The 12,042-nt window shown below is 51.3% G+C and overlaps 1 protein-coding gene across 1 annotated transcript; it reads right to left on the bottom strand.

Moving 5' to 3' along the window:
- Nucleotides 1–6,451: 6,451 nt before the first annotated feature.
- On the bottom strand, nt 6,452–11,179 carry LOC103535187 (probable G-protein coupled receptor 83). The gene is made up of 4 exons (XM_008501222.2): nt 10,633–11,179; nt 9,805–9,930; nt 9,339–9,472; nt 6,452–7,046 (listed from the first exon to the last, which is right to left on the bottom strand). Exons 1-4 carry the CDS (start codon nt 10,975–10,977, stop codon nt 6,452–6,454), a joined length of 1,200 nt encoding a protein of 399 aa, XP_008499444.1. The 5' UTR covers nt 10,978–11,179.
- Nucleotides 11,180–12,042: the final 863 nt, after the last annotated feature.

Here is a 12,042-nt window from a genome sequence, read left to right as displayed (position 1 = left end):
ATAAATACTCCAATCAAATACAAACCCAGTGGGGCCAATGTTCATAATTCCCTACCTCCTGCAGTTACTTGAAAGCAAGGAAGAGCAAGGAGCACCTCAGGTCTTGATGACCCCAACACAGCCTCTGGATGAGCTGGACCCAAGCCAGGGCTCAGTCCCTGCCCTGGCCTGATGTTGCTCATCTCTTTGCCACCATCACTCCAGAGAGAGAGAGACACAAGGTGCCATGAGCACCTCTTCCCAGCAATGAGTTCTGGTTTCCATCACCATTCACTTTGCCTCCCATAAAGCAACTGCCATGGATTTTTACTGTACGCTGTCTGCTGCAGATCAGTCATGTTCTTATAGGAAAACTCCAGATTGCAGAATTAAGCTTTCCCCAGCCACCAGGTTAGTGGAAAACGTTTCATGCACCCACCTACATGCAGGATCCCATTAATGGCGTTGGTCTGGGCCGGTGCTGAAGGGCAGGACCTGTACAAGGGCACAGAACACCTCTTTCCATGGGACACTTCCATTGCCTCCTTGTTTGATTTGCCAACTCCTGTGTCCTTTACAGACACATTTTAGAATGTTTTGGAGTAGAATATGTAAGTAAACCCCAGAATAGCTTCCTCGAGCTTTTTGCCTTGTCCTACAGGACAGGGGACACCCCTCCCACACCACACCACACCACACCACACCACTCCACACCACACCACACCACACCACACCACTCCACTCCACACCACTCCACTCCACACCACTCCACACCACACCACACCACACCACTCCACTCCACACCACACCACACCACACCACTCCACACCACACCACACCACACCACTCCACACCACACCACACCACACCACTCCACTCCACACCACACCACACCACACCACTCCACACCACACCACACCACACCACTCCACACCACACCACACCACACCACACCACTCCACTCCACACCACACCACACCACTCCACACCACACCACACCACACCACTCCACACCACACCACTCCACACCACACCACTCCACACCACACCACACCACTCCACACCACACCACACCACACCACACTACTCCACACTACTCCACACCACACCACTCCACACCACACCACACCACTCCACACCACACCACACCACACCACACCACACCACTCCACACCACACCACACCACTCCACACCACTCCACACCACACCACACCACACCACTCCACACCACACTACTCCACACCACACCACACCACACCACACCACACCACTCCACACCACACCACACCACACCACTCCACACCACACTACTCCACACCACACCACACCACTCCACACCACACCACACCACACCACACCACACTACTCCACACCACACCACTCCACACCACACCACTCCACACCACACCACACCACACCACACCACACCACACCACACCACACCACACTACTCCACACTACTCCACACCACACCACTCCACACCACACCACACCACTCCACACCACACCACACCACACCACTCCACACCACACCACACCACACCACACCACTCCACACCACACCACTCCACACCACACCACACCACACCACTCCACACCACACCACTCCACACCACACCACACCACTCCACACCACACTACTCCACACCACACCACACCACTCCACACCACACCACACCACACCACACCACACCACACCACACTACTCCACACCACACCACTCCACACCACACCACACCACACCACACTACTCCACACCACACCACACCACACCACTCCACACCACACCACACCACACCACACCACACCACACCACACCACTCCACACCACACCACTCCACACCACACCACACCACACCACACTACTCCACACCACACCACACCACACCACTCCACACCACACCACTCCACACCACACCACACCACACCACACTACTCCACACCACACCACACCACACCACACCACACCACTCCACACCACACCACACCACACCACACCACACCACACCACTCCACACCACACCACACCACACCACTCCACACCACACCACTCCACACCACACCACACCACACCACACTACTCCACACCACACCACACCACACCACACTACTCCACACCACACCACACTACTCCACACCACACCACACCACACCACTCCACACCACACCACACCACACCACTCCACACCACACCACACCACTCCACACCACACCACACCACACCACACCACTCCACACCACTCCACACCACACCACACCACACTACTCCACACTACTCCACACCACACCACTCCACACCACACCACACCACTCCACACCACACCACACCACACCACTCCACACCACACCACTCCACACCACACCACACCACACCACTCCACACCACACTACTCCACACCACACCACACCACTCCACACCACACCACACCACACCACACCACTCCACACCACACTACTCCACACCACACCACACCACACTACTCCACACCACACCACTCCACACCACACCACACCACACCACACTACTCCACACCACACCACACCACACCACACCACTCCACACCACACCACACCACTCCACACCACACCACACCACACCACTCCACACCACACCACACCACACCACACCACACGTGCTGGCACCAGGCACCGCAGTGTCCCTGCCCTTGCTCCCCTGGAGAGCAGATCCCAGAGGATCTCAGCATCTTTAACAAGCAGGAACCAGGCTGCCATCAAAGGCTGTCACCCTTTTAGCTCCCAGGCCCTTGGCACCAAACAAGGCCTCCCTGTGCAGGGGGACGAGGGACAAAGCCCCCAGTGCCACCTTTACCCAACCACTGTCCCCGCAGCTGCCTGCACAGATGAACGAGGCTCTGTTTGGGCCCAGCTGCCTGGATAATGCCCTCCTGTGAGCATACCCTGGTGTAAAGCATCCCTTCCCTCTGCCTTTCCTCCTCTTAGTTCCCCAGCTTTGTCCACAGCTGCTTTTATTTCCTATTCTGTTAATTTGCTGCTATGCCAATGGTCCAAGATAATGAAAACTGTCAGTGTTCTTTGCTTGCCAAACATTATGCCTTGCCATGGTAAGTGCTCAACAGTGCAAATAGAAGAAAGGTTGTGAAACAGAATTCTTAAAGTTTCTAAGAGAGCTTGAGTTTTTCCAAGAATAGTGAGAAAAAAATAATGGAAAACTACATGATACTTGGGCTTTCTTTACCCTCAATCACATCATAAATGAAATTTAAAAATCTGCCCTTAAAATAGAATTGATGCCCCCAGAATTAAACGTAAACCAGGGCACTAAACCTCCTGTTTTCAATGTACAGTTTAAGGATACAAGAAGTATCACCAGGAGTATTTCACAAGTCATTAAAAGCTGCTCATACCAGAGACGGCTGGAAGAAGGACAGGCTGGTGAATGCTGGAGATCAGACAAGCCTAAGGTTTGTTTCCAATCTAGTTTTGCTTATAGCTGAGACATCTAAACATATTGCTAGATATTCATGGTCTTTATTAGCTATGTTAATCATTACAGTTAACCTAGAGCATGAATGTGGGGTTTTTTCCCTGCAAGCTGTGAAGGACATCAAAACACTTATATTCCACTAACTAAGGCAAGGTAATGCAGGTTAATATGGTTCTTTTACCTAGAACATGGGCTAACCTTATATTCAAGTCAGCTTTAGTTTTAGGTTTCTTAAAACTAACCTTAAAACTGGATAATGGGGGAAAAAATCTATAGCCTGCAATAGAAATGTGAACATAAAGATGGATATTGGGCTAAGCTAAGGTATTTACCTGGAGCTGCAGCTATTGCCATCCCCATGCAGAGACCTGTCAGCATCATTCACCGCTCGTAAGCAAGAGCCAGTGGTGCAGTTAATTCAAGGACAAAGTGTAAAATGAAGATATTCTGTGAAATACCTGACCTGTCGAGGCAGATTGAGGACAGACAATCCTAGAAATACTGTAATGGCAAGACCCAAAAGAGAAGCAGGGCAAGAAGTGCTTTTACCTTGATATCTGGGAAGACACCAGCCCTACCCCAGCGCAGACACCTGGAAAGTGCCTCTGATGTGCCCGTGGGCACAGAGGGACCCTCAGGACCAGCACGGGAAGGGTGATTGCTGGGAGTGTCCAATCCAGGGGTACCCTCCAGATCCCAGTCTCCTGGGGCCAGGGGCCAGTTTTTCCTCTCTCTTCTTCCCTGGTCTGACAGGGACCCAACCTGTTGAGTTATAGCCCAGAACAGCAGAATGGTCCCAGGGCTGGGTGGGGATTAAACTGAGGACATTTCCACCCATTCCTACGGCAGCTCCTTGGTACTGTTTTCCACTTGAAGAGCTAACTGATGATAATTTTATTCTGTTTCTCCTTCCTGAGCTAATTTTCTGACTCACTGAGGGGTTTTTTTTTCTGCTTGCTTTTTGTTAATCTAGTTGGCATTTTGTGGTTTCTTTGTTCATTATGGGATGGGGCTATATAAGGGGATTTGTCTCTGGAATTCAGGTATCCCCTGCGCTGTGTTCTCTGTTATCGTCTCCATCAGCAACTATGCTGAAGGCAGTCAGATGCATTTGGCATGAGCTAACCTTAATAAATCTGGGTTGTTAATCACTCAGACATGTCTCTGCTCAATCTTTGCACGCTGATTTATGCGTGCTCAAATTTTTTCTCTGGAGTCGACTTTTGATAACTCAGTGCTTCAATAACACCATCTCCTGCCCCTCAGTCACTGCCTTGCCCAAACCAAACTGTGTAGCTGGGTTTATCTTCTCCACAACGTTGTGTGTTCTGTCATTTGCCTGAGTGCCACTGAGGGAGTGCTGCTGTGCCAGCCAGGGCAGCCTCAAGTGAGACAAGAGCCTCAAGGAAAGGGGCAAAGCATGGGAGGCTTTGCATCGCCATCAGGCATTGATAATTGTGTGTCTAGATAGCTGAGACAGTACAAGATGCAATGCAGCCAGCTCTTACATCATGCCCATTTAGGGGAGAAAAATCCATCAAGGCAGAGATGCTAGGATCTACAGATCCAGCGAAAACTAGCTAGGTTATTTTCTGCAGCAAGAGATAGCTAACCACATGGGTTAGCAGGAGATCAAAGGAGTATGAAGAGAGACCCACTACTTTGGCATGAGCTCTTTGATTCCGCCAGAAAAAGATTATGAAACCATTTAAAGAAAGGAAGGAACATAAGAAATATTAAAGGTGGACTCACACAAGGTTAAGGGGCACCCACACCCATGCCACCCATGTCCTCCAGTAGAAGAGCTGATGAGCAGCTGTGTCTCCAAGGTGAGCTTGCTTCTTACCAGAGCTTTGCCTGCTTCTGAGGACTCCAGAAGTCAGACTGTACCAGCATTCTTGGACAAACATCTCAAGAAACTCCTGAAGATGTATAGTGACATGTCTTTCACTGTGAAACAGCCCAGGGGATGAGATTTAATCCTTAGCTTGTGCCTCAGAATTTGCCAACAGCAAGGATTCCATTTGAGAACCACAGTGAGAGCCATGGCTTAATATTCCTCATGGCAGATAGCAGTGGCAGGGCTGTTGCTATGGTTCTTTCCAAAAACCCAAATGATAATGTGTACATTGAAAGAAAATATAGAAATAGCTCTTGATAAACACTATGCATGTTGTGTGCACTGCGCAGCAGCAGGGGGACAGGCACATGGGGGTCACCACACTGCACCTGGACTGGGTGCCCATGGGTGCTGGGGTACCCACAGCTGCCCATGGGATGTTTCCAGCTTGGGGGAGTTTAATGGCACAGATCAATTTTTTTTTTTTTTCCTATTGTGAGTGCACTGATTCAGGAGATAAACAAAGGGCCACAAAGTATTTCATAAGGGCTGTAACATTCTCAATGTACTACATTTACCCCCCTGAGTGCCATCTGAGCCACTCCTAGGGTGGGTCCCTGCTCCCTCCAACCAGGTAGGTTTGGGGTCCTGGCTCTGTAGCTCCAAGATGGCATGAGCCAGGGCAGGAGCAGCACCAGCTGAAGGGTAATTGCTGTGGACTGACCCTTGACTCTGCTGAGAGGCTTTGGTAGAAATTATCTGGTGAACACTCCATATGGATGGAGTCAACCTGAATGTCGAAGTCCTCCCATCCAACAGGGTCCCATCCTGAGGCTCTGCAAGCCCCCATCTGCTGGCACATCAGGACCTCTGAGACCAGCCAGTGACTGGGGACAGCCCAAGCACTGCTGGAACCCTGGGTCCTGCTCCTTCTGCTAGTGGGAAACCCCAGAAAAAATACCTCTGTCCATGTCCCTTCACATCCCCTGCTCCCAGGGCCAGCAGAGCTATGAGATCCTGCTGCACCATGCCAAGAGGTGCTGGGATCCTACAAGCCCAGAATCAGCAGCAAAACTCCAGAGAAGCAACATCCCTTCCTGAGGAGAAAAGGGGAGCTGGTCTTTGGTGTCCACCACATCCAGGACACTCACCTCAGCCCCTGGGCTCACAAGTCCGTGTTGGCCATCTGGATGTTGGCAGTGGAGCAAAGGGTCTGTGAGGAAGGTCCCTTCCTGCACCTGGCCTGCTCCATCCATGCCTCCCGGCAGGAGGTGGCCCCAGGCAGCAGCTCCTGGTCCTGGGCCTGGGGTACCCTCTGGCAGATGGAGAGCAGGGCCTTGAGCTCTGCGCGGAAGCTCTCGTTCAGCCAGCAGTAGATGAAAGGGTTGTAGCAGGTGCTGCTCATGGCAAACCAGTGCAGGGCGAAGTAGAGGGAGTTCTTTGTCTTGATGCCCAGGCTAGAGATGAGCACCACATAGCAGTTGAGAGGGAACCAGCAGACTGCAAAGACCACCACCACCAGCACCAACATCTTGATGCTCTTCTTCTTGTTGCGGTGGTGGGTGAGGTACTGCTGCGTGGTGATGTCTCCTATGGCATTGCGGAGCCACAGCTTCTTGGCCAGGCGAGCGTAGGTGACAGTGATGATGAGCAGAGGCAGGAGGTAAAGAAGCAGAAAGGTAGACAGGTCCAGATATTTCCAGACCAGTTCTGTGGGCTCAGGAAAATCGGGGAGGCACAAACTCCGGACTGTGGCTTCCCTTGAAAAAACAGAAACACACATCTAGTGTGAGGGCATGGCCATGCTGCTAATGTGGCAAACCACAGTGGGGCAAACCACCACCCACAACCAGCTTCTGGTGGATGCCTAACTAAAGAGCTGAGTTTAACTCTGTGTGAGTGGAGTTCTCAGCAATCCAGCCTGCCAGCTCCCAGCCCCACTCACGTTTCCCGCTGGCCACAGGGCACACTCTGTGGGGCACCATGAGTCCCCCTGCTCCCTGCAGCAGGCTGCTGCAAGTGAGGAAACATCAAGAGAAAGGAGCACTCACTTATTTCTGGTGGATGTTTTCTCCTTTCCTTCTTTCCCCTCTTTTTCTTCCACTTTTTTCCCATTCTGCTATTCTGTCCTCACCCCTGCTCCTCAGCTCTCTCATATTTAGTGCAGATTTAGTCCCCATCAAGCCACATTATTTGATGCACTAGCGATTAATATCTTTAATATCCTGTTTTCAACCCCTGGAGCAGGCTTTTGTGCCACAAATAGAAGGCTGCTTGAGAACAGAGGGCTGGGAGTGGGGTCTGTGTGGCTTGCAGGGCCAGGGGACAGAGCCCCTCCAAGAACAGCCACCAACAACCCTGGAGATGTTTGTCAAGAGGGGAACTGATGCAGAAGGGAAAAAACATCTTTTGTGAACTGTGCTTCTGATCTGCTCCTCCCCAGGATCTGGCTCACTGATGGCAGAGGTGAGGCCAGCCCTGCCTGCTCCCTGCACAGAGCACCTGCCAAAGCAACCTCAGATCTGTCAGGGAAAGCAAGAGTCACACCCAAGGTGACACCACGGTGAGGGTCAGACCCTCCTTGGTCATGAATGAAGAGCAAAACCACAGGAAAAGAGCAGACCTGATGGGGACAAGCAGGGTCATCCCTCAGCACCCCTTGGGACCAGAGTTTGGAGGCTGGTGAAGGTGATGCTTCCATGCTTGCAGAGCCCCAAAAGTCATTTGGACAGAAGATGCAGCAGAGCCAGCCCACAGGTGACCAAAAGACACCATCTGCCCTTGCTGTCCCCATCCTCTCACATCCCGAGGAGGGGCACAGAGCTGCAGAGAGGGCTCACCACATTGTGGGGGAGAGGCTGAGAGCAAAACCAGAGAAGATGCTGTGTCTTGGGACATTCTGGCATGAGAGTGGAGCTGGCCACATGGCTGAGGAGCTGGCCACATGGCTGTGCATGGCAGCCAGAGCCCCAGCAGCTCCCTGGTAGTACTGCCCAGGAGCCCGCAGCCCTGCAGCAGCTATTATGAGCAATATTACAACCCTGATTTTTATTCAATGGGGAGCAGGGCTGAGAATAGCACCTCCTGGAAGTCCTTCCATGGCCAAGGCGCCATGTGCCAGGCCAGGCTGGGTTTCCTCTGGCCCTGCTGAGGGATGAACCCAGACAGGTGCTGCCAGCCCCAGGCGATGGTTCATTCACCAGCAATTTGTCCAGCAACACCCCGGGCACAGCTGCAGCCCCACCAGCACAGCAGTAACCCAGCACGCTGTTTACAAATCCTGAGCAGCTGAAGATCCTCCATCCCCACACAGGAATCTCTGGGTCAGAAGAGAGGAAGGGCCAGGGCCACCCAGCCCAACTGCACTCCCATTTTGTGTAACCCCTGGTGTCCAGACAGCACTGAAAAGCTGTGAGGGCAGTTCCACCCTCCCTGCCCTGCTAAGGAGAGGGCAGGGGCTGTGCTGTGGGAAGAAAGATGCTTGTCCTTCCTGCAGACGCTCACTGTCTACAGCAGAACCAGAGAGAAGTCCTCTCCTCCCACTGCCCATGGCTGCCACCTCCCTCAGCTCCCTGGGGCTGCTCAGGGGACAGAACAGCCCACGGGAAGTTTATCCCCTGTCCCTGGGGTCTGACATTCCTGTGCAATGCAGGCACCAGGAGAAACACCACTTTGTGTGGCATTAGGGGCTGTTTTCTATCCAGAAGAAGTCACAGCAATGCTGCAGGCTGGTGGGGACAGGAGGATCAGAAGAGGTCGGGTACTACAGAAGAACAAGAGACTGCAAGGGAAACATACCCAAAATGTCTGGTTCTTTATTTCTCCCTGGCAGAGAGGGTGACTTCCCAGAAATGAATGCCATCACTAGACCAGCTGGAAGAGGTGAAGATAAGCTTGCTCTTTTCTTTTTCTTTTCCCCTCTAGATAGGAACTTTCACTTTCTTCTGACACTTTAGCAGTCCTCACGTGGGGATGAAATTCCAGTGTAACAGTCACTGCCACAGAGGGCTATCAGCCCCCTTCTCACTTGCTTGGAAGGGGAAATAACTCACCTATAGTTGTACTGGAAAAGCTTCTGATAGATGGCATGGGGTAGGGAGAAACAGGTTGCCATCAGCCAGATAATGGAGATGCTCAGTGCTCCCTTGGTTAGTGACATCCTCTGCTTCAGTGGGTACAAGATGACCTGCAACAGAGACTTCACCATCACTCTTAGCCCTGAGGAAAGCAAAGCCCTTCACCAATGCACACAGCAGAGGCATTTTTTGATGTGATCCAATGCTGTGAGGAAAATGACAGCTGTGATTGGGAAAACGTCCTTCTGATTAGAGTGACCTGGAAAATGGGAAACACTGAACTTCCCCACCTGCTCAGAAGTGCTTTCTAATAATTTTTTTACTCTATTTTGTTCTGTGAGGGCCATTTTCCTTAAATTGTGGGTTACATTAGGTAGCAATAAAAGAAGTGCTGTGCCCAAACCTGTGGCACAGCTGAGAAAGGTGGGTGTGGGTCCTTTACCTGGTGCCTGTCCAGGGCAATGGCTGTCAGGGTCAGGGTGGAGACGTGGAGGGAGCAGTACTGCACGAAGCGGCTGACGTGGCACATGGCCTTCCCAAAGACCCACGTGCTGTTCACAAAACGAACCTGAAGGAAAACAGCAAAAGTACTGAAACCAAATCCATTTAGAAGGGCTTTGGATGGCAGCTGAGCCAGCCGGTGGGGTTTGGCTGGCTGGACAGCTACACCCAAAGCTCAAAGATGGGCTGTGCTGCAGCTTGAAACACCTTTACCTAAGAGTTTATAAATGCAAACCCCACAGATCAACTGAGTGGTGCTGCTGCAGCCCTCCTGGCAACTCCACTTGTCCACAGTGGTCATTTTTGTATTATACTAACAACAATACTTGGAAAAAAGTCTGGAGATTTTTCACTGGCCTTTACCCAACTGGCAGACCTGAAAAGTTTGACTACATTCTTCCAGTCACCTGAGTATGACAACATTCGAGTTGTTCTGACCCAAAGTTTTAAGTGTGACCCTCTAGTGTTGTGATGTGTGTACATTAGAAGTACAAATTCATCCAGGCACTTATTCTGCATTCCCCAAGAAGCTCTTACTGTGGTGTGGAGGCATACTTGGAGTGACTTTAGAGTCTTTTAGGACAGAGAGGGTGTAGCAGGGCAAAGGGAGCCCACTGCTGAGCAGTGCTTCTCTTGTCCGGCAGAGCTGTCTGTTGATTGGCTCCTCAGCCCTAAAGGGCAGCACAGAGAGGGGGTGACCACAGCAGAGACTTCTTGGGAGAGGCAGAAACTCCCCTCTGGATGAGGGGACAGCACAGAGGCCACTTACCAGGGTAAAAGGGGTGTTGAGCAGTGTGATCATAATGTCAGACACCGCCAGGTTGACGATGAAGAGGCTGGTGGCTGAGTGCATCCGCTTGTTCTTCAGCACCACGTGGCACACCAGCATGTTCCCAAAGAGAGACATGATGATGATGACTGAGTAGGCCACGATTAGGAGAGCTTTCACTGTTGGTTTCTGGGATTCTGGCTCGTATTTAGCCAGCTCAGCAAATTTCTCCCACTCCACAATGCGGCTGTCTGTCCAGTTGAAGGTGGTCCTGTTGCTTGCTTCGTAGATTGCTGTGAGTTTGGCCAAGGAAGAGTAATGATCAAACTCCTCAAGAAGCCCCATCGTCTGTGACCTGTAGGACTGCAGCAGTGAAGGAGGTGTGGTGGGTTAACCTGAGTCTTCACTCAGCTGACATAGCAAGTGATCCTTCAGCTTCAGCTTCAGCTGCCTGGCTCTCTAGTAAGCTGGTGGAGATGCAGCTACCATTATAAACACCTGAAAATGCAAAGCTGGAGAGAATCTCCCAGGTGCAGGGAGACTCCCTGGGTGTGGCTCCAGGAAGTAGTTCCAGCAGATACATTGGGAAGGGACTGGCTTGGGACCATGTGCTCCCAACTTCTGCATACATCAAGAAGAGCAATAGCTCCACAAATGTGCTAGAAAGAAGAACTAGTTATTGCATGTAGGAGAGGCAGGAGAACCTCAGGTGGGATTTGAAGTTGTGATAATCCCATGTCAGCTTTTTCTTCTTTCTTTTCAACTGAGTAATTTTTCAGCCAAGTTCCACAGAAGTCTGTGTTGTTGGTGCTTTCATCCTCTACTTCAAAAGACCCAGTTCTCTTCTGCTAAAAGGTAAAGGCAGAGGGGATCATTTTAAAGGGCACAGGTAGCTTTTGTCTGCACCTAACCCCAGCAATGATCCTAAAACAATTCAGAACCCCAGTATCGGATCAGAAGTTGACCTTAGTCTATCTCACATTTTGTCCTCCTAGCAACAGCTGGATTTTGCTGTGTTTTGGTTTCAGTGAGGAAATGGTCCTTCCTGCACAGGTCAAGGCTCAGCAGTGTGGGGGCATGTACCCCCCAGAGGGAACACACACCACACACAAACCAGACAACACTCAGCACAAGAACCATTCCCTTGGAACAACCACCCCTGCTGCCTCTGCTCTGCCAATAGCCATTTTTAGATATGTCTAAATAGTTTTTAGCTTGCATTGATCTACTGATGTGAGGTGGAACCTTTTAACTGCACACACCAGTGATTACAGCTGTGCTGCATCCAGGAGGAGAAAGTCACTCAGAAGCTCTGTCAGGCTCTCCAGGAGGGCACTGGTTTGTTTGGTACAAGCCATTCCATGTGCAAAAATCAATGGACCCCACACGGTGTGAGGGATGAATCAGCAG

This window comes from Calypte anna, chromosome 4 (assembly GCF_003957555.1).
Source record: "Calypte anna isolate BGI_N300 chromosome 4, bCalAnn1_v1.p, whole genome shotgun sequence".
Taxonomy (NCBI): domain Eukaryota; kingdom Metazoa; phylum Chordata; class Aves; order Apodiformes; family Trochilidae; genus Calypte; species Calypte anna.
The sequence above is the reverse complement of the archived record's forward strand: the minus strand, read 5'-3'. Positions and strand labels throughout refer to the sequence as shown.

Coding starts and splice junctions, on each gene's coding strand:
- LOC103535187 (XM_008501222.2), bottom strand. CDS start 10,977: ATGGGGCTTCTTGAGGAGTTTGATCATTACTCTTCCTTGGCCAAACTC. Junction 9,931..10,632: donor TCAACACCCCTTTTACCCTG/GTAAGTGGCCTC, acceptor GTTTTCCTTCAG/GTTCGTTTTGTGAACAGCAC. Junction 9,473..9,804: donor TTGCCCTGGACAGGCACCAG/GTAAAGGACCCA, acceptor TCTCTGTTGCAG/GTCATCTTGTACCCACTGAA.